This window comes from Rattus norvegicus, chromosome 13 (genome assembly GCF_036323735.1).
Source record: "Rattus norvegicus strain BN/NHsdMcwi chromosome 13, GRCr8, whole genome shotgun sequence".
Classification (NCBI taxonomy): Eukaryota; Metazoa; Chordata; class Mammalia; order Rodentia; family Muridae; genus Rattus; species Rattus norvegicus.
Genome location: NC_086031.1, coordinates 45,958,022 through 45,980,480, shown reverse-complemented (window position 1 = coordinate 45,980,480; position 22,459 = coordinate 45,958,022). Strand labels below are relative to the sequence as shown.

Genomic DNA, 22,459 nt, shown 5'->3' with positions numbered 1-22,459 from the left:
ACAGCAGTGTGGAGGTGTAAGCTGAATAAACCCTTTCCTCCCCAACTTGCTTCTTGGTCATGATGTTTTGTGCAGGAATAGAAACCCTGGCAAAGACAATGTATGTGTCTGTATGAGGAAGTCTGACGGGCATCAGATCACCTGGACTGGAGTTAGTTTTGAGCTGCCTGATACAGGCCCTGGGAACCAGGCTTGGGTCCTCTGCGAGAAGAGTATGTGCTCCTAACCACTGAGCCATCTTCTCCAGCCCCACAGAAAACAGTTTAAAAAGTAAATGAGTCCTTTTGTGGGTATTAACTGTGCTGACCACTCTAGAATGTCAAGGGAAGGAGAGCCAGTCAGGGCGGACAGCCCAGAGAGATGGCAAGGCAGGAAGGACTGGGCTTGACTAGAGGCTGCAGTGAAGAGTATGATGTGTAAGAACATTGTCACGAAACCATAATGCTGAAATCCCACCTCCAAATGCCAGGCGCACTCCTAGCGGCCTTGCTGTGAATGCTCCATCTTCTGTGACCCCCATTTGAAAAAGAAAACTGCGTGGCACTGCCCTTGACTCTTCCTGTCCGCTACCCTCAATCCCCTAGGCCTGCATGGTCCATGGCTCCATCTGCTGGCCACGCATGGGAACTGATGCTGCCAAAGCTAAGAGTCCCCTAGGAATGGCGTGAGGCTGGTTTTAGAATGGCTTCCTCCACTCACAGAAAAGGCAGACACATATCAAGTAAACATATACGAAGCTTTTAATTTCATTACCATAAACATTATACTCTGATTTATCACATACGGTATAAAATATTTACTCTGCTAAATAAATAAGACATAGATAACATTATTGCAATCAGCACTGAACTCCCCCCCAGACACGATGAGCTCACTGGCTCTGGCGGGGAGTACTCCTGAGTTTGTGTGAGATTTCCCCAGGCTGTGACAGATTTGCCCCAGAGGCTGAGATGGGCAGAGGCCTAAGGAAACACATTTGTGCTTAGGGTTCAACAAGCCCCACAGAGAGGTCCTGAAGCCAGTGGCTAGACTTGGAAGGGCAATCTCTTCATGGTCCATTCCCATAGGGAGCAGCGAGCAATCAGGGAACCAATTAGGTCAAGAGAAAATTGGGTTTTAGAAGGCTGAGGAGACCTTGGGTCCCATTCCACTTTCCCTCAATGGCCAGTCTTGAGTCGGGGCATCTTATGGCTCTCAATCGGGAAGAATAGATTGCCCAAGGTACTGGGCGGTTTGGGGGACCACATCTATCACCCCGGAAGAGGAGTCTGGCAATATCTAGCACAGTGACCAACTATTTCGGGGGAACCAGTTTTGGGGGATCCCACCCTACTCAACTCCTAGGCACAACGTTAAAAAGGCTGGGTATGAATTTCCTTCTTATTCGTTAATAAATAAGTTAAATATTTAAAGGCCCGTGTCAATGCAAGGGCCGACAAGCCGAGCCATTTCCTGAAATGAGTGGGGGTGGGGGGCTCAGCAGAAAGGCAGCGCTGTGGATCGCGAGGCTTCATCTTGCCCACTAGGGTCCTTCCAACTTCCGCCCCGTGAAGCCCCGTGGAGGCCCGTGGAGGGCGTAGAGCCCCATGGAGGAAACGCTCATGCAAGAGCCACAGCGGCAGGAACTGGACAAGGGACTTGAAGGGGAAGTTCATTCGGGCCCCCCATGCCCTTCCTCTGGTGACTCAAGCAGGAGGTTAGCCGTTCACTTGGAGCCTTGATAAAGCACCTATACAGACTGCATTTGCATCCCTGCAGAACTTCAGACCCAAGTGGGAAGCCGCCAGGAGGCCAGGCAGACTCTGAAGCCAGAGCCAAAAGCTCCAACCTGTGCAGCCATACACCTCACTGCCTTCGGATGGCAGTGGAGAGCCACTCAGGGCAACAGAGACCGGAAAGAGACCAGCTCTGCAGCCCTCTGGGGCTGAGAACCGGGGAGGCAGATCCTCTTCTTTGATGCCTTACAGAATTCTACAGTGAGTATTTGGCCAAGTCATTCTTGTCAAACACTACCTGTGTAGCAAAGTAAATGGCGACCAGACCCAAGCCTGCAGCTGATACCATATAGGCAGTGACAGAGTGGCTCAGCTGGACAATGGAGCCCATGAACAGGGACGGAGCCACCTGGGACAGCAGAAAGGCACTGTCCAGGATGGCAAGGTCCAGGCAAATGCCCCGTCCAGTAACAACCTTGGCTTCAGGTGGCTCACCCACTACCACTCGCATGGAGACATCACAGGCAGAGGCCCCACAGAGTGCAGGTGGGGGCACCAGGATGCTGCTGCCGCCAGGGCCCACGTGTCCATTGGGGAAGGGAGCTCCTGGCTTAGGGCCTAGCAAGAAGCTGGTTGTTTGGCTGTCTTCACTGCTACCACCTCCAGCGTCCCCTCGGTATTTGGGCAGGAACACCTGAGGGTGGGGACAAAAAAGGAAACAAAGGTGTGTGTATTCAGATGCAGGGGTTCCCGGATCTGACAACAGGCCCTTCACTGCCCCTAACCAAGGGCTATATGAAACCAGGCAACTGGCTTTCAGGGAAAGAGAAAATCCAAAACCTAAGAGGAAAGGCTACTTGATGTGGATCTAAACAGAACCCCTCCTCCCTCAGCCCCCCCCCAGCTCCCCCCTCAACATGGTTGGAGGAAAGGAGCAAATTTGAAGCCTGAAGTCTATTCTAGCTTTTCTTAGAATATATAAGAAGTCAGTCAACATAAATCCACAGGTTGAGAAAAGTGCGGAACCCTCTCTAGAAAAGATAGGAAGAGTGAAACAGACAGAAGCGAGACACAGAAAGGGGGGGGGGTGCCAAAAGGAGGCATTTGCAAGGTCTCCAGTTCCACACAGACTACCTCAACCCCCTGCACACACTTTCTTCACTGGGCCATAGGGAAGAAGACCTCCATAGAATTCTTCACTGTCTGCCCCTATAGGGTCCAGACCTGACTGAAGAAAACCATCTGACATGAGGTCACTGCCTTGGCCTCTGGCCAGGGAGAGCCCAGTAATTGGGCCTGCAAAAGGGAGAGGCAGCAGGAAGATCTTTTTTGGTGACCTCTGCAGCCCAGCTGCCTGACCCTGAAATTTTTCAGTTTCTTCCTGTAGGCTGCCTGAGACTAGAGAACCACCCCAACCCCAACCCCAACCCCAAGCCCCAGCGGCCTGGGGTGTCTAACTGAAGGACAAGACAAGGCCTCAGCCCATACTGGTCCCTGTGCCAGGCAGTGTCTAGCACAGAAGGCTGACGGGGCTGGCTGCACCAGAGAGCTGGAAGCTCCCAGGCAATGCCAGAGAAACACACAACTTGTCAACTCATCCCGTAACTCAGGAAGTGGTAAAGGACAGTTGGACAGTATTCAGGTCCAAGCCTGTTCCCAGCTGATGCTATAGACCCCTTTTTCCTATCTGTCATCCAAGGAAAGACCAGTAAGGCTGCCTACCAACCAGAGATGTCCCTGAGGGCAGACCTGCTCCTCAGTACAGAGAGGAAGGTTAGTCCTGGCCTAACTGCAGGTGCTCAAGCCTCATCTTTGGACGGCAGTTTTTAAAGCCCCAGCCCAGAGCTTCATGAAAGCCAACAGGAGGGACCAGGTTCCCATTACCAGCCCAGTCCCCACCACCCTGCAAATTACTGCCCAACAAACCAGCCTACTAGCTGCAGCCTGGGCCAGGTCGTTCCTAACTCTGAAAACTCTAGTAGGGAAGGGCTGTGGCCTCTCCCCTAATCTTCTGGTGGAGTTCTGAATCCAGGTCCTTAAGCTCAGTGAGGACAGAGCCGGAGACAGGGTGAGCATGCTGTTTAAGTCAGGACGCCTCCCAAGGAAGAGGGCCTTCTGCAGGGACTGGTTAGCATGGAGTGAACAAGATGCCAGCGCCCCAACACCCCCCCCAATACCCCCAAGCACCCCCCGAACACCCCCCAACCCACAGTTTATTGCTCAGGTAAAGAAAGTCAGTATGTCAGGCTCAGACGTGCACTGAGTGGGATTGAGGAAAAGGGTGGATGCAAAAGAGGAAAGCAGGGAGAGAAGAGGGACAGAGAGGGACACGGGATTAGAAGGTAAACTAGAAAGAGGGGCAGGAAGAAGCCTCCTCCATCTTGCAGCAAGGGGGACACAGATTGATCACATTGCCTCTCTGCAAGAATAGCTAAGGCCAGGCTATTCCCACTGCCACCTGCTGCAGCCACACGCCAGGGACCCACACTCCACCTCTGGATATAATAATGCAGCCCTGAATAAAGGACTTCCGTGGTATGCTTACTCTCCAGGATGCCAAGCGAGGGCTGCCCTTCCTGCAATCATCCACTCAAGTGCTTTCTAGTTCTAAAGCCAGGAAGTCATTCCTAGAATCTAATCCACACTTCTTCAGTGGCCATATCCTCTGGCCCCAGCTGTCCTCTCTGGTCGGAGAAAGCCAAGTCTTTTCCAACGTCTCTTATCAGACACCACATTCTCAGCCCCCCACCCTACCCCACCCCCCGAATCTAGCCAATGGGAGTACCTGCTTCTCTCGATGGTAGAGGGAGGCGAGCGTGTAAGGCAGGATCTGCAAGGCTGAGAAGGTGAACCCGGTGAGGGCAGCTGAGGCTGTCACTACAACCACGCTGTGGGACAGGCACGTGGCAGCGGCAGCCACGGGAAAGGTCATCACACTGGCCAGGTAGACTGACCGTGTGCCGAACTTCTGTACCAGCCTGTCCATGACCAGGGAGAAGAACAGGGAGATGGCACACTGCAGGAAGAGCCCCAGGCTGCCCATTCGAATGCCTGGGGGGGGGGGGAGGGAGGGAAGAAGTGGGGTAAGGACCCTACACAATCTAGGGGAGCTAGACACTAGTATCCAGGGGCATCCACTCCCCAGTCCCTCCCCACCTGCCTGCAAGACCGCATCTAGATTGCAATTAGCGAATGTGGCCCGGGGCTGTTGAAGGACGAGGTGCCAGGTGTGTAAGGGAGGAGGGGGTGAGGATCACAAAATGGCCCCCACACTGGCTCTAAGACAGTTCTGTGGAATGCCGAACTAGAAGGCATGGTGAGGAAAGCACGCAGAAGAGCAAAGGCCCCATGGAATTGGAGTCACACAGACCTAGTAGCCCTAATGAGACAACAAAGAGGGCAGCTGTGCTCATGAACCACCGCACATAGATCCTTTTCCCTTTACTGACAGGGGGCTGGGGCCCAGAGAGTAGTCATCAGCCATGGTCCAGGCTGTGAGCATCTCCCAACCCTGGCCTGTCCTCTACAGGACAGTGGCCAACAGCGGTTCCCACTGGTGCCAAAGACTCACCTTCATCATAGTGTCTCCGGGCCTCGGTACCTGGCTCTGCTCTGGGGACACCCTGGTACAGCCCCTCTCCCACGAAGTCCGTGTAGAACAGTGTGAAAGTCATAAGTGCCATCCAGCTGCACAGCTCGGCCACAAAGAGCCGGCGCAGGGTGCGAGGCATTCGGCAGCACAGCTGGTGCAGCCGGGGAAACAGGGTACCCAGATTCCGGAAAGCCAGGCCAGCATGGCATGAGCAGCACCGGCGTGACACGGAGGAGACCAACAACCCTTCTGCTGGCTCGGGTGGGCCAAGGACTGCCTCCTCAGCCACAAGCAGAGTGGCTGCCACACAGATGAGAAAAATGAGGGTGAGGAGGCCGAAGAGGCATTCTTCCTGAGTGCCTAGGTAGGGGGCCAGGGCGCTGGTGTCCCAGTCAATGGCAGGTAAGAGGTAGCCCAGGCAGCCCCCGAGGCTGATCATGAAGGCATAGACAGAGAAGGCTTGGCGGCAGTGGTCTGGGTCCCGGAAGAGGTCGGAGAGTAAGGCCTCCAGTGGAGTAAAGCACACCTGGCCGCAAAAGTCCAGCAGCCCCACTCCCAAGATGAGCAGGGCCAACTCCAGGGGCCTAGTATCTGAACACAGTAGCCCTGCCAGCCAGCCGGCCCTCGGGATGAGGAAGAGGCTTAGCAGGACACCCAGGGACAGAGCCCAGATAAAGGGTCTCCGGCGGCCATAGCGCCCACGCCACTGGTCACTGGCTGAGCCTAGGAGTGGAACAGAAACCAGGCCCAGCACTGGGCCAATGCCTGCAAGGACAAACAGCACAAATCAATAGCCGGACAAAGGAACAAGAGGGACACAGCAGGTCACATGGAGGCAAGCCCCCATCCAGCATTCACAGGGGCTCTGCTCCTCTCAGTGTGGGTATTATAAACAGCTTGTTTTCAGAGGAGGGAATGGCAGCCATGCCGCACCTGAGAGGCGATATTTACGCAAAGACTTGGGTCTGCCGCGGGTTAGAAGCAGGGTTTCTATAAACAGCCAGACCCCAGATCCCGCATCCTCATGAGCCTCCTTTTCCTGAGAGAGGAAAGCCACAGAGTAGCCACTGACCTCCTGTGGCTCTTGACAAGTCTGGTCACAGTATCAGAAGCCTGTCCCATGCCCAGGAAAGAGAACCCTGTTTGGGAGACCGTGGTGAAGTCCCAGTTCTACTGCTCAGCAGATACAGCAGCTGGGTTAAATAAGACAAGCCTAGTCTTTCCGAAGCATCCTTTCCCATGTGTGCAGAGCGGATTGTCCTTAAGGGCTGTGGGGTGTAAATGAGAACTAGTAATGCCTTCCCCCAAGCCCTGCCTTCTGAGCCACTCCCTGGGCAAGAGAAATGCTGCCTACAGCCCAGCCCTGGGCACTAGAGCAAGGAGAAAGGAAGATGGAGTGACTCACCCAACACCATGGTCATGAACTTTTCCTCTACCCCGACTTCCAGCAGAAGGGGTGGCACATAGGTAATGCCAGCAGCCAGGCACACCTCCAGGCCGAAGGTTAGCAGGTTGACCAGCAGGAGCTGGGCTTTCCGATGCCTTAGCAGACGGCTGGCCCACAGCCTCTGGATCATGATGGACAGGGCGGTTAGGGGTCCGGGGGCCATTCACACACTCCACAGCTGTTTTGAGTCAGCCCTGCCGCGGCTTCTCCTCCTTGCTAGCACCAACCTCCGAGGGTGCAGCCAGGCTCCCATTTCGGCCAGCCCTTGAGTACCACTTCGGCATCTCATCCCACACTGAACACGTCACCATCTAGTGCCTTGCTTGATGGGGACACATCTCGTCAGTCGGACCCTAGAAGGGCAGGATAGTCAGTCACATGACTCCAGGATTTGGTTCACATACTCTGAATCCTGCTCGTCTGCAGGCCTGTGATGTAGCCCTGTGCCCCGGTGCCCCTGACCCGGAAGCTCTGTCAAGAGACTCGTGTTAATATTTCGGTCTAGTATGGATGTAATTAATAAGAAAAATTACATTTGAACCTCAGCACAGCCCAAGGCCAAGCAGAGGTCATTCACTCTCTTCCGAAGCATCTCTGCGACTGCCCCTTTTGGAGGAACTCAGGACTGGCTCTCAACGTGGCCGGGGATACCCTCTGCCACGCCCAATTCATTTGCTCTGCTCTCCGACTTTCCAAGCAGAGCCACTCAGACTCTTTGTTAAATGTGACAGTTCTGGGGCTGAGGGGTGGCTCCGTGGGTGTTTACTATGCAAACATGACGCTATGAGTTTGGGTTCCCAGCGGCTTTTTGGCTGGGCATGGTAGTAATTCATTTAATCCCCATAATCCCAGGCCTGGAAGGTGGAAACAAGGATCCCAGGAACGGCCAGCGGAATCGGGGAAGCCCAGGTTCAGCGAAGATGGATTCTCAGAAAATGAGTTGGAGAGATGGCTACTGAAGGGGCCGTCTGATTACTAATCTCCGGCCTCTGCGCACATATATACATAGACGTATGAGTTGAACATATGGAAACATTAGATACACAGAGACATCAGACAGACACACACCCACACACAAATATTTTCAGGCAGGGGCAGGGGCGGCTCAGTTGGCAAAGTGCCTGATACAAAACAAAACAAAACAAACAAACAAACAAGAGGATCTGACCCCAGCACCACGAAAAAGCCACTGTGGCTGCACTTGTCTAACCCAGTGCCGGGGTGGAGGGGTGGAGTCTGGCAGATGGCTGTAACTCATTGGCCAGCCAGTCTAGCCAATGGGTGAGTTCCAAGCTCAGCCATAGGCCTGGTCTCAAAAACCAAAATCCAGTGTCAGAGAAGACATCCGGGAGTTGACTGCTGGCCTCTCCTCACGTAAACAAACGCACAGAGCAGGTACACCAATGTGTGCACAGAACATTCTACAAAGGAAAACAAAGGGGTACTTCCTAGTCTCTCCTTCCTGGGCCCGAGCCATGACACACGGTAACCCCACACTCCAGGACAGAGACGAGAGGGAAGAAGGAAGGATACAGTTCCTTAAATGGGGGTTCAACCTGTCACCGACACAGAGTTCCTCTTGGGGAGCCTACGCCCAAGAATCTCTCCCTTGAGTTTTCCCTCAAGTTCACAGGAGGCAGGAAGATAGTCCAACTCACACACATATCACTTCCCAGTTGTCACAACCAGCTGGGACCATTCCTCAACCCCCGCCTTACACGGGACATGATCCAAGATCTCAACAGTTCTATATTAATTGGTGGCATCTGAGAGGATGCCAAGGAGCCCTGAGCTGGTGGGAGGCCGGCACTTCCTAGTTGACCTCTGGCCCCTACTCACACAAACAAGAACGTACAGCACAGCCTAGCCAGTTACTGGGTCTGCTGGGTAAGCAACCTCCAGGGCTTGCCTCCTGGAGATAGCACCGTTGCTGCCTGCTATGCAAACTGTGAGAGTAGGGACAAGGTGGGGTAGCCCTACAATTCCAGCACTTGTAATGCTGAAGCAGGAAATGATTCAAGGTCAGCCTGAACTACACAGTGAGCCTCTATGTTAAAGACAGGGCTCTGTGTAAAGTAGTGCCTAACATATATAAAGCCTTGGGTTCAATCCTGCACCACTACACACACACACACACACACACACACACACACACACACACACACACACACATTTCAAATCAGCATCAAAGTGTTCTAAGAAACTGGGGGACGGAGGACAGGCCCTGTAAAGAAAAGCTTAGAGACTGCTAACCTCCATTTATCCCAAATGAAAAAGCAGGAGACCAAACTTGCCACTATACCCCCTGGGACACCTTCCCACTCCTCACTAATCAACCCTATGACTGGTGAAGAGGAGGAGGCCTGAGGAGGCTGCAGCTCCCTCTGGACATCTTCTTTCCTAGCTTCACTAGCTCAGGATAAAAGGCCCTTTTACCTTCCCTGCTAACACCAGGCCCCATGGGGTTCCTGTGCCTCTGGAGCTAGAGAGATGGCTCAGCAGTTAAGAGCACTGGCTGCTCTTCCAGAGGTCCTGAGTTCAACTCCCAGCAACCACAGGCTGGCTCACTGAAGCCCTCTGAGGCTCGGCTGATGAAAAGACTAGGAAAAGTAGGACTAGAGATAAATCTAGGTACCAGAGAGCTCCCTCCCCAAAGTTCATAAAAAGGAAGATAAAATACTGACCCACACAGTCCTGGAGTGGAGTCAGACAGACCTCAGTGTTAACTGGGCTACTCTGGGGTTCAGTTTGGCTCCTCTCCCTTTCCCAGTGATCCAGAGAGAAAGCTTCCCAAGCTTTACCAGAGCAGGCTCTGGGGCAAAAGACTTCTAACCATTCTACTTTCCACCCTCAGTCTGGGAGGGACTGGGGCTCTCACCTGTGCTGGGTTTAAGGGATCAGGTCCTCCTTGAGCAAATAGAGACTTTGCCAGACCCAACCTCACCCATAAACCTGCCCTCACTCTCTAAATCCTGCGCTCACCTCACCTGCCTTCCCTCCAGGCAGCTCTCCCTCAGTCTTCCAGCACTTTTGTGAGTAGGAATGGGAGCTCATAGGATACAGGATAATAGGAGCATGCGCGTTTCCCTCACCCTCCTACAACTCAGGCAGATTCTGAGCTACAGTGCTTCTCTCTACCCCATAGAGATACTCTATCTGGTATTGGGGTCTGGACCAGGGGCACACACAACCCATAGATATGAGTGGGATAGAAGGCAGGTAGGTTCCAGATCCCTGTACTTCAAGTCCCGAGCCCGCCTTCCCTCTTTTCATATCTACTCTGCCCTTGGAGATGCAGACACTCCTGAGAACCCAACTTTTCTGAGCCCAGAATTACACAAGGAATTTCAACCCCCCCCAAAAGAACATTGTCTCCCTTCCTTCTTATCTTCAATGTCCCACTCTCAATGTCCTCCCTGCTCCCACTATGCCAACCCTATGGCAGACTCCCTGCACTGACTCCAGCTGACAGAATTACCCACAGGGCCCTTTGCCCTGGATACCAAGACAGAAGCTCGGGGCCACTCTAGCAACAGCAGCAGCAGCAGCAGTACACCGTGCTCTCATCAAAGTTGAAGAGAGACAGATCACAGTCGCCCCTTCCAGTCTGGACTTCCCCCATCTTCTTGGAGTTAATGAACTCAGGCAAGGGGACAGGGGACTAACTCAGCCTCCTCAGAGACTTTCCCGATTCTCTTCCCCCACTACTTCTGGAGCACTTGGTCTGGCAAACAGAAGCTCAACCAGTGAGCCAGCCTCAGACTGCTTACCTGGAGAGAAGGGGGGCAGGAAGAGGAGGGCAGAGGAGGGCTGACCAGGGTCATGGGAGGAAGGACAAGCATGGGTAGCCTTGCGCATACGGAAATCCTTCTCAAGCTTCAAACTTCTCCCCTCCTCTGTCGGCCTCCATGGCTCAGCCAGAAGGCCAGAAAAACTACGTGGATGTTCTGGGGATCGGAACTAAAGCCTAGAAAGACAGGGTGGGGAGTGTCTGTGAACCTGGACTCTATACAGTTCTGTGAACTTTAAGACGTAACACACAAACCTCAAGGCAGGCAACTCTTTGACACCCACCCAGCAAGCCTAGGGACCTGGGAAATGTGAGTGCAAAGAATGGATGGATGCATAGCTGCGGCAGAGGGGGCTGTTTAAGGGACAGAAAACGTGTCTTCCTCCCAAACACACCTAGGAGATGCCTAGCCAGAAGCCCAGTAAGGGGCACCAGATCAACGCGACTGGCCCAGAATGTTTCCATGTCACGTCGGTCGCCCCCAGCAGGCAGCCTAGGGAAGTGAAACAGTCACAGGAACAAACTCGAACTGAACTTTGTCCAAAAACTCAAAAGACAGAGTGGAGGCCAGCACAGGAAAGTGACCCCAGTGAGCAGAGCCCTTCGCAGCTCAGTAAGGGAAGGGAGGATCAGAGGACACATAAAGAGGCCTTTGAGGGCTTTCAAAGGGGCTCCTGCCACCCCACAAGGCTGAGGTGGAGCAGGGGGAGCAGATACCCTCTGCTGACAAGAGGCCACAGGCAGCAGAGTCTGGGGACAGGCCCCGCCCAGCCACTGTCAGACAGCAATTCTATGGCCTCTTTATGCATGCCAGAGTCCCCCACACCCCGCCCAGGCACATCAAACGGCCTCAGCCCCCACCCTGACCCCGCAGGCTCTGCGACCCTGTGTCCTCCCTTCGCACTCACAAAGAGGGCTGCTTTCTCACAGGCTGGGTTCCTCTGGAAGCTAAAAAACATACTTGCCTATCCTTCAGGACACTTCTTTCCTTCACTGTCCTTCCCAGAGAGAGAAACCTGGTAAGGGGTGTCTCGAATCAAGGCACGGCCCGAGAAAGGGGTCCCTGGCCCACTCGAGACAAAGCTAGAAAGAAAAGGCATGGGAACCCCTACTCCTCCAGAGATGACTGGATCGAGTGCTTCGTTGCGAGCTGAGCAGACCCTCTAGGCTGGCGGCAGTAAGGATGACCCTCTGGGGGCACCCCTACTACCTATACCTTTCTTCAGACCCAGGAGACCAACGCCATGAGCCTTGCCTTATAAAACCTGGCACACTGCACTACCAAAGTACAGCTAGATCCTCACGGTAGCATCTTAAGGAAACGTGGGGATACCTGAGAAAACAAATGGGAAACAAAACAGTCCTTCACAACCGTTTCCTGCAGACCTTGCATAGGTATCATGGAAATTCCTATCTGGGCTGCTGGGAGAGGGGGACACGGCTGGAGTATGGGGGCCACTGAGCTTCGATACCTTTCAATCTACGACTCAGCCCTTGGGTTTCTGAGGCCAATTATTTCCAAACACGGAGGGTCTCCGTTTATCCCGTCCCCGCCCAAGAAAAACTCAACAGTAACTACACAAACAGCACTACCTCACAGGCATCTTGGGCGCCCCCCTCCCACCTCACAACGCAACCTCTCCACTTTGAGGGAATCCTAACAAAGAACAGGGTTGGGTGGGCAGAGGGAAGGGGGACCCAGCCCCACCTCAGGCAGGTTCCCTAGCTCCTGCCTCCCCCGTGGCTGGGAGGCCAGGGATTTAGAGTTCACCCTGCTGAGCTGCCTTTTCTTCCCTCAGACTGGAAGCCTTCTGCTTAGCAGCTTGTCAGAGAGAGTGAGGGGCTGCAGGCCGGGACACAAAGGGGGATTAGGGAGAAACCTCTGGGCCTGCAGAGTAATCCATCAAACTCTCCCCTGCTGCCAGCTCTGGCCCCTTCCCACTCAGTTCCCCTTCCAGCTGCTGCCGGGCCCCCCACCTCCTCCTGCTCTGGAGCCCTGTCACAACCGGGCAGCAAAGAGAATCCCAGGCCCTGGGGGGGGGGGGGTTGCAGGGAGGGGGAACACCAGAGACACTGGGAAAAGGGCAACGGCTCCCTCCCCCAACTCACTCGAAATGTGTGAAAACCCAACAGGTGGCAGTGGCTTGGAGGAAAGTTGCTTTTGTTGCGGTGTCTAAGAGCCCAGTGCAGCTTCGGGACAGAAACAAATGCTGGAGGTTGGGGGAAGGGGAGGGAAAGGGACAACAGGCAGTCCCTGGAGCCAGCAGTGATCTTCCCTCCCCTCTTCTCTCCAGTCTAATGACAGGGATTCTGGGGCTGGCCTGAACCTCACCTTGGCCGGCCTAAGCTGAGGCTGATGTGCCCTGGAGGTCTCCTGGTCTCCCGCCAGTGACACAGGCAACACACATGTGCATTTTGTTTCCAGGCACCTGGGCCTCCCAACCAGACCTCATTGCTGACAACAGCTGCCACCCAAGGTCATGGTGTGTGTGCTCTCCATACCAGGACAGGCTTCTACCAGGAACCCTCTTCTACCCCTGGGGCTAGAAAACTGAATATGACCACTTTGAACCCTGGCAGGTTCCACAGTGATCCAGCTCTTAGGGGTCAGCTGGACGGACCTGGGTCTGATGCCAGTTTGAGTCTGTTTGTAACTTGACCTACTGACCCTTAGTTTCCACACAGTTCCACTTAGTTTATAACTGCAGCTTGCCTGGGTGACTGCTCCATGCAGACCAGGCCCCCTTCCAAACAGTTTACTCTGACAGCCACTGGGTGATAGGGGTACAAGTTATCTGCCCGTTTGTTTCACAGACGGACCTTAGTACAACCAACTTTAAGCTGCAGGTATGGCTCAGTGGTAAAGTGCTTGTCTCCCATGCAGAATGTTCTGGAATCCCATCTTTAACGCCATAAAAATCCAAAAACCCGACAAACCACAACTTAGAAACTACCCAGTATGTGAGGAAAAGGATATGAAGAGCCTTTGGCAGGGGTGGGTGTGGCTTTCTCCTGTCCCAACACAGTGATTGGAAAGATCAGCCCTGCCTTTCTTAACTCAGCTTCATCAGCAGGAAGGCCTCTTACCAGATCCCAGCAGCCCCCAGTGGCAAGAGGAATGCCAAGAATGTAAACTCGTTCCCAGGTGCTGGCCCCAACAGGTGAGCGGGTCAGTGCCACAGATCTGCTGCAAGGGAAGGCTATCCCACTCTTAGCAGATTCTTCCATCCACAGGGACAACTAGGCCAATAGCTGACCCTACCAACCGCCCAGGGGGTATTTAGCACATGCCAGGAGTTCTATTTTGTTTGTTTGTTTGCTTTTTCCTCACAAGAAGCTGCCCTGGAACTCAATGCTGTAGATCAGGCTGGCCTCAAGAGATAGAAATGCCTCTGCCTGGGAGTCCTGGGATTAAAGGCATGAACCGCCACCACCCAGTGCTTGGTAGACCTCTTAATAAAGGTCTATCATACAGAGTTGGTATTTCACATTCCTAGTTTACAAGAGGGAAATGTTAGTTCTGGAGACCCTAACACTTCCAAGGTTGAAAATCTAAAACCAGGAAATTTGCAACCTTTCAAAAATTCTGGAAAACACTTTGAACTGGAAATCAGAAAGATGTAGTCCAATTTCGGCCATGTTGACAGCTGTGTAGCGTAGGAAAGTTACCACCCTGGGACTCAGTGTCCACACCTGTAAACTGAGAGCTAATCTCACTGATGTCTAAGGTGCACGGTTAGGTGATCTGGCACCTGTCCTGAGCCTCGGGTAGGGTGATCTCATGAACAAGTGCCCACTCCCAAGGCCACAGGGCGTTAGGGAGGTGCTTGCCACAGCCTGTCTTCACCAGTGAGTCAGGGAGATCCAGTGGGGAAGAGTTCCCCAGCCGCACTTACCCCATCAGACCTGTCCACACACTGTTCAGACACCAGCTCTGTGCCAAGGTCAGAGGTCACCTGAAACTTGGCCGAGTAAGCAGGGCACTGGGGACAGAACTGCCATCTCTCCTCCTCTCTCCTGGAGCTGGACTCTGTTCCTGGCAGAAATTAGTAACTAAATTCTTTCTTGTCTTAGTCCGAAATAAAAGCAGAGTGGGAAAAAAAAAAAAAAAAAAAAACAGAAGTCCTCCACAAAGAAAGAAGGGATGCCTGGGAAGCAATGGGGGTCTTGCCTCAGTCTCTAGGTCACCGGGGAAGTCCCTCCCACCTTTCCAGAGCTTCTGCAAAGTGAAACTTCAACAGCCTTTCTCTCTGTGAACTTGACACCTGCCACTCAGCCAGGCCAGCCTGGGCAGCTCTTCCCATGGTGCGCACAGCCAATCGGAGTCCTCTCCTTTAGCCTGGCCCCTCTCTGGAGGTGAGGTAGAGAGGAAAGAGCCCGGGGGGGCTGAGCATTTAGGTCAAACGGCTGAGCAGGGCCCTGGGCAGTGTTCCAACAAGGTGCTGTCCCAGCTCTGGGTGGCTGGCCTGCCTCCAGGGTTGCAAAGCTGATGGTCTCTTGGGTTCTATCTGTCCAGACACTCAGGTCTGTGACCAGCCTATCTGTAATGAGAAGGCTCTGGATCAGCCAGTTCTGCAAAAGTGTACTCTCAAAGATGAGGGACATACCTCTAAACCCTAGCATTAGGGAGGCTGAGGCAGGAGGACTATGGGTTTATGATCAGACTGGACCACATGACAAGACCCTGCTTCAAAAAAGAGAACAAAAAAAAGCCAGGTATCAGTGGGACATTTCTAGTCCCAGCAGAGGGATGTGGGTCTCCATGAATTTGAGGCCAGTCTAGTCTTCATGATGAATTCTAAGCCAGCCAGGGCTACCCAGTGAGACCCTGTCTCAGAAACAAAGCAGATTGAGGACCCAGTTCAGTGGAGAGACTTCACAGAGCTTACATAAGGCCCTTGGTTTGTGTCCTAAGCCCAGAAATAACAACCACCCGGGTGAACAAGGTGAGAAGAGACATTAACAAGCCAGTCTACCCACCCTTGGAGGAAGTCTACCTCAGCATGCAACCAAAGCACCCCTAAGGAAATGTCAAAGAGCCCCAAACCACGCCCTTCAGTACTCATCGAGCCACAACTGTTTACCATCCCCCCCCCCCACAGCAGTGAAAGTGCTGGTTACACGGTTCTGCTCAGCAGGAGAGAGTAACAGGGATACAGTACAGTATGGGTTCATGGGTAGAAAGGTGGTACCAGCACTAAGACGTGGCCAAGCAAGTAGGAGGCATGTCGGCGGTGGCGCGGTCAAGGCTTCCTGGGGGAAGTGGACGTACAACTAAGTCATGAAAAGGTAAGCAGGTGCTACGCAGAAAGGACACACAGGCCCTAGAGCGTGGGATTTCCAAACATATTCGCCCCTCCTACTGGCCCTTCTCCAGTGAGGGATACAGGAAAGAACATGAGAACCAAAGCCACACAACTGGGTTCTGATCTCAGATCCGGGTCACAGATCTGTGTGTCCTAGATGGTCACACCTCCTTGGGCCCAGGACAGAGGAATTTACTGGCACTTGCTGGTTTTTGCTTCCAGCTACTTCCCCTTCCTGAACAGCCTCTGCCCTTCACCTGAACCCGCTGCAGCTCAAGTCCCATACCTAATCCTACAGGACTCCCTGATCCCCAAGATGTCCGTCTTCTCTTCTCTTCTCTTCTCTTCTCTTCTCTTCTCTTCTCTTCTCTTCTCTTCTCTTCTCTTCTCTTCTCTTCTCTTCTCTTCTCTTCTCTTCTCTTCTCTCTCTCTCTCTCTCTCTCTCTCTCTCTCTCTCTCTCTCTCTCTTTCTCTCTCTCTCTCCAAACTCTCTGCTAGGTTAAGGTGCAAAGCTAAAATCTGCATTTGGTCCTCAGTCTCTGGTTTGCCCCTTTCCCATGACACCTTTTCTGTGTGGTCCAGACAAGACAGAAGCAAAGCACAGCCTAGGCCTTGAAGTCTAGAAGGCAGGCCAATGCAGGAATCTTTTGATTGGACCAGGGAGTCTGGGAGTCAGTGAGGGACACTCCAGTTTCCGGGTGCATGGATCTCCATTAACAGGAGCTGGGACTCTACAATGGCTACATCCCTACAGTGACTACGTTCTCCCAGCTCAGACACTATTTGCTGGCTCAATGTGCTCTTGTCATTAGACACTTGAGGGCTGCTGACAGCACTCTGGGGAGAGGAACTCCTGCTAGGGGCTGGCTGGTCCATCTGGCTGGATATTTAGCCTGGCGTGGGTTTGATAACCAGTGGAAGTTGAGATAGGAGTTATTTCCTACCTTTTTCGTGCTGGCTTACCCCAGCATCCCAAAGAAAGGAATTTCCAGAGTTCAAGGAACGAAAAATATCTTTTGAATATCTATCTGGTTTATGCAAGTTTTGCTGACATACACATCACATCTAATTCCCACAAACAGGACCGCTACTTTACGGACATCGAAATAAAGCCAACAGTAGAGACAAGGAGGACACCTCCAACCTTAGAATTGAAAAGGCTCCTGACGGGCTGGAGAGAGGGCTCAGCAGTTAAGAGCACTGACTGCTCTTCCAGAGGTCCTGAGTTCAATTCCCAGCAACCACATGGTGGCTCACAACCATCCATAATGGGATCCGATGTCCCTTTCAGGTGTGTCTGAAGACAGCGACAGTGTACTTACATACATGGAATAAAATAAATCTTAAAAAAAAAAAAGAAAGAAAAGAAAAGGCTCCTGACACCAGCCACTCCAGAAAAGGAGGGAGAAAACACAGACCACACAGCAGAAAACGAGATTAAACAGGTAATTCTGGCCAAAGAACAGGACACTGACAGAGCTCTGTCCCTAGCCCCTGCCCCCAGGCAGCAACATTCAACACTAGACAAAGCTCAGCACTCCAGCTCTGTTGTTGCCAGTCAGGTGGCATCAGCATTGGAGATGCTGGGCCTGGTACCAACTGGTCCAGCCTGCGCACACACACTGTCCAGCAAACAGGGCCGCTGGCTTGTCAAAGAAGTTAGGCTGGGAGGGCGAGGGAATCCAACTCAGTGACAGAAGGCATGCCTAGAAAGCTAGGCTAGGTTTTCCTTGTGGATATCAAAGAATAACATGAAAGACCCCACCCGCCCCCACCCCCACCTCCCACCCCCACCTCCAAGGCTGGAGAGAGAAGACAGAGTGGAGTCCTCAGTGCAGGGCACCCTCCCCATACTGTCTTCCTGAAATAACATGTAACTTTTCTACATGGAAGGCTCTTAACCTTTCAGGGTATATATTCACCCCCTTCTCCTCGCAGTACCCTCCCCCAGCCTGTGAGTATACTCTTGGGAGGGAGGCAAGCAACGGTTTTTGCACTAATCATAAAGCATATCAGGAAGTACAGAGAGGGGAAGAGATCAAGATGTCCACCCTGTCTTGGTCTGTTCTTTGCACTGGACCCAGAATTCCATTGCAAATGTGTTGCTCGTGGCTATTATATACATACATACATATACACACACTGACATTTTATATATATATGGTGGTGTTTCCTGCCTGGCTAGGAAACCAGTTTCTAAGTTAATCTACAGTGATCACTTCCCCTGTCACCAACTAGCAGCAGCTGACATTTATCAAGCTCTCCACAGCAGCTGCTCTGCACAGAGGTTTACCTGCAGCGGTCTCCTTAATCCCCAAATCCTGGAAGGCCGGTCCTAGTATGCTTGTTTACAGAGGAGAAAACAGAATCAGGAGACTGATAGCTTAATTTGGAGGAAGTGGGATTCAAGCCACTGGCTAGAACTAAGTCTTTTAGCCACTTAAACTTCCCAAAGCCCAGGAGACCTTGCCCTCAAAGAAGTAAGCCTAGAACAGTCTCTTTAAAACAGAAAGAAAAGAGCAGGACCCAGAGCTAGGGAGATCAAGACAGAGTTGCAAGTTCAAGAGCAGCCTAAGCTACATAGACACTGTCTTAAAAAAAAAAAAAAAAAAAAAAAAAAAAAAACCAGAAAGCAGGGGTCCCAGGGTCTTGGACCATCTGCAGGTCATCCATCCAGACACAGGAGATAAATATAATGGTTAAAACTAACATTCATTAAACATTTTCTACATTTCACGAGTACGAAAATGGGTTTTGGGGGCTGGGGATTTAGCTCAGTGGTAGAGCGCTTACCTAGGAAGCGCAAGGCCCTGGGTTCGGTCCCCAGCTCCGAAAAAAAAAGAACCAAAAAAAAAAAAAAAAAAAAAAAGAAAATGGGTTTTGTTTTTTGTTTGTTTATTTGTTTTAGACAAGAGTCTCACAGAACTCAGGCTGGTCTGGAACTCATTAGGTAGTCAAAACTAGCCTTGAACTCCTAATCCTCTTGCTTCTGCCTCCCAAGTGTGCGGAGATTACAGGTGTAAACCACCACACTGGGCTAAAGACACAGTTGAGTTCTACATGTGTTATTTAATGAAGTTATATTTTTAGACTGTGTGTATCTTTGTTAACGCTCAGTTGAATTTGTCATAATTAACTTAAATAACAAAGCTGTGCAGAGGGTATGATCATTGTCTTCACCACCGTGGTCCCCATTTTGCAACAAGGTTGCAAAGTTAAAGCGATTTGCAGACTAGTGGAGCATGGCCGGCAGAGTGGAACAGGAAGCAGAAAAGCCACCTTTTGGGCAGTCTGTAGCCTCATCCCTAATGTGCTCCAAGGTTTCCGTCCGGAAGTTACCATCAGAAATCAGTCTTACTTCCAGTGACCTTGGACCATTCTTCTCTACCTTCCTGCCTTTCTCTCTCCAGGGCTCCGCTTAGGTCCAGTTCTAGCTTGGGATCAGTACTCATCTTTTCCCAAACCAGGAGCCTGCAGGGCATAATGTACTACCCCAGGACCTTGTCCAGTTCCTCTTATTCCTTCAGGGTTACTTAGTGAACCAGGAGGGGATAAAGGGGATTTCACCTCCACTCCAAAAATCCATAGGAAATCTTCTCTGGCCAGACACCCTAAGTGGGGTCTGTATGTCCACAGCTGTAATATTATCTTTAGACTTATTCAGTGAGTCAAACTCCATTTTCTGGGCACTTTTAGTATAGTCTTGCTTCCAGGACAGCCCTGGAGCTGGGGCAGGCGGGAGATAAGGGAGGAATGAGGGGATGAAATGGATCCAACCGAAAGGCCAGAGGGTTCAAATCCTGTCCCACTTACTCCCTAGGACACAGTGTTCTGTGTGGTTCCTCGGCTTTCTGTCCAGCATCTAGCTTCTGGGCCGTTCCTTTTCTTCCCAGCTCCATAGTCAACATGTTCTCCACGCCTTAGGCACGTGGGCCCACACCGAAGCTCTGGGAATGGGATCTTGCTTCATACATTGGAGACAGAGGCTAGAAACCTCAACAGCCTCACCCTCACTCCTGAGTAAAACTTTCAGGAACCCAACAAGTCACTCTGAGCCACGTCTACCATGCCTATCTGCAAGACCACAACTGGGTTCTTCAAAATTCAGCTTAGCTAGCTAGAATAGGGTCTGTCACAGCTGAACATCGAGTTCTCACCAGGTACCCACCGGGTCAAACTCTTCCTATCTCCAATTCACCGAGGAAGCACCGAATACTCCGCGGCCTTGGACGAGTCAAGTGTGTGTCACGAATGAGGGGGCTGAGTCGGAGGTCAAGGAACAGAGCAGTCACAGGGTTCCTCGTCGGGGAGCGGAGACTAGGGAAGAGCTGAGCCCGCAGGCTCCGGGAGTTTTCTCCACCAGGCGTGCTGCCGCCCGCCTAGCGCTTTCTCTCTCGCACTGTAGAGTACTCCCCATCCCCACCTGAGCCTCGGGACACAAGAGCCACAGCCCGAGCTGCTTTACTCTCCGCAGGTGGGTAACGGAGGCAGAGAAGGGGGGCGCAGGATCGCACATGTACACATATACTCATTATCCCAGCCACAAGTCCACCAAATTCTCGGGTCAAGAGAACTGGGTCCCCTTCTGTCTCCGACAAGACGCCCGGTTGAAGGCCCTTCCAGGGCTCCCCCAAGTGTGGACCATGAGCGTCTCTGTGACTCATCTGCCCCTTTTGGGCACAGCCCAGACAAGGGAAGAAATAAACGCAACTTTCCAAAGAAAACTCTGCGGCGGGAGGCTGCAGCAGGGGCGGCCGGCCCTCCGCCGGCCTGGCCCGGGACTCCGCGGCTCCGATCCCGCCCTCCGCGCGCGGCCCGGGACAGCGGGCGCTACAGCACAGCGCTCCCGAAGGAAGCGCACTCAGCGCGGACGCGAGCGGGCGCCGTCCCTGGGCACTGGGCCGCCAGGGGCCGCGCCCTCCCCGCGAGCCTCCGCTCGCGCAGGGCTGGGACGCCACGGAGCGGCCCCATCCCGCGGAGTACAGAACGCCACGGCCGAGCACGGCCATCCGCGCGCTGCTCTCCCGCCGGGACCAACCCCTCCCCTACCTGGCCCGGCGCGCGGCTGTCACCTGGGGCTGGCGCGTGCGAGCCCGGACCCCTGCTTCCCCAACGCGCGCCAGCGGGCAGCTTTTAAATCTCCAGGTTACTCAGTGGGGGGAAGAGAGCATGCGCGCTGGGGCTGCCAGGAGGGGGCGGGGCGAGGCGGGTCGGAGGTAGGGGGTGCTGGGAGGGGATGGAGGGGTGGGGCTGGTCCCCAAGGGAAGAAAGCGGGAGGTGGAGAAGCAGTCTCCTTTCTGGTCGCGACCGGATGGGCAGCCCCCGCGAGGCTCCTAGACTGCCCTGTCATTACCTAGGGCTGTGCACCGCCCCCTCTGCCGCTCGCCACCAAAACGTTTAGGTAAAAGCTACCCGACTCCACGGGGTACCTCCCCTCCGCTCCCCAAGCCAGTCTGCGACCATTGCCGGCGCGTGCCCTTCTGGACATCCCGCTGTCCAGGCACAGCCGCAACCCACCCGCCCTGGACCATGCCTTGAAAGAATCTGTCACATTCTGCGAGCTATTTTCCTTGCTATCAGAAAGCTACCTCAGTGCCTCTTTCCGCAACTCGAAGACAAACTCCCAATTCTTTTTTTTTTTTCCTTCTTCTTTTACTTGTGGGTGTGTATACGGAAGGAGAGGTGATAAATTGCCACCGAAACGTTCCAGTCAGAATTTCCAAAATGCCTCGACTAGCAGGAAACCGGTGCTGGTTGGGAGGCAGAGCATTGCAATCCGAGGCTGACCCCACGGTGGGGATTGGAGACTTTATTGTGTCTCTTTCACCTATGGAATCTTATAAGGTGGAGAGAAATTGACTTCAGTCAATTTCTTGTTGACTTCAGTACCACAGGCAAGACATTTCTGCAGACTTCTGTGGTGACCGAGACTCAAATAATAATAAAAATGTTAGTGGGGAATGTTGTGTTGTTGATATGTATTATGTGATGGGCTGAGGATTATTTTCATCGTCTTGGTATGAATATAAACAGACCCTTTTTTCTTCGTCCTTATTCTCTGAGCAAGATAGATATAGCAAGAGCTTACTTATATGAGCATTTACATCGTATTAAATGCGTGTGATGTCTCAGTGAGATGAAGTCCATAGGAAGATGTGTGCAGGTTTATGTACAAATACTACAGCATGCTATCTTGAGACCTTGAGATGGATCGGGTATCCATAGGATCCTGGGACCATCTGCACTATAGAATCCCAGGAGAGGCCTTTGACAGGGAGGACCTAGCTGGCCTTAGATGGGAACTGGCCACTGTGGTGCTGGGTTGCAGTGTTTAGCCCAGTGTTAACCAGCTGTGCACCTTGGAGCAAGTCCTTCCCACTTTCTGGGTCCTGTTAGAAGCAGCTAGTCTGCTGTTCCTTAAAGGCACCCCAGGTGGGAGGATAAGAAATAGAAAAAGAGATGTCATCAAAGGGAAAGCAAGAAATGGGGTAATGGGGAAAGAGAGCATGTGCACAGGGGCAAACAGAGGACAAAAATGTTGAGTCTGCATTCCGAGTCATTATATTAAATTTGAAAACCATCGGGCATAGCCTCCTTGGGAGCACATGA

General features: G+C 52.7%; 1 protein-coding gene across 4 annotated transcripts; it reads right to left on the bottom strand.

Moving 5' to 3' along the window:
- Window positions 1–717: 717 nt before the first annotated feature.
- Window positions 718–21,014, bottom strand: Slc45a3 (solute carrier family 45, member 3). 4 transcript variants are annotated; one of them, NM_001135868.1, is made up of 5 exons: window positions 20,900–21,014; window positions 6,713–7,107; window positions 5,287–6,072; window positions 4,501–4,766; window positions 718–2,409 (listed from the first exon to the last, which is right to left on the bottom strand). In NM_001135868.1, exons 2-5 carry the CDS (start codon window positions 6,882–6,884, stop codon window positions 1,972–1,974), a joined length of 1,662 nt encoding a protein of 553 aa, NP_001129340.1. In that variant the 5' UTR covers window positions 6,885–7,107; window positions 20,900–21,014; the 3' UTR covers window positions 718–1,971. The 4 variants fall into 4 exon arrangements, with proteins under 4 accessions (NP_001129340.1, XP_006249827.1, XP_006249829.1 ...); XM_006249765.5 differs by having other exon boundaries at window positions 20,923–21,009; XM_006249767.4 differs by lacking the exon at window positions 20,900–21,014 and adding an exon at window positions 20,019–20,150.
- Window positions 21,015–22,459: the final 1,445 nt, after the last annotated feature.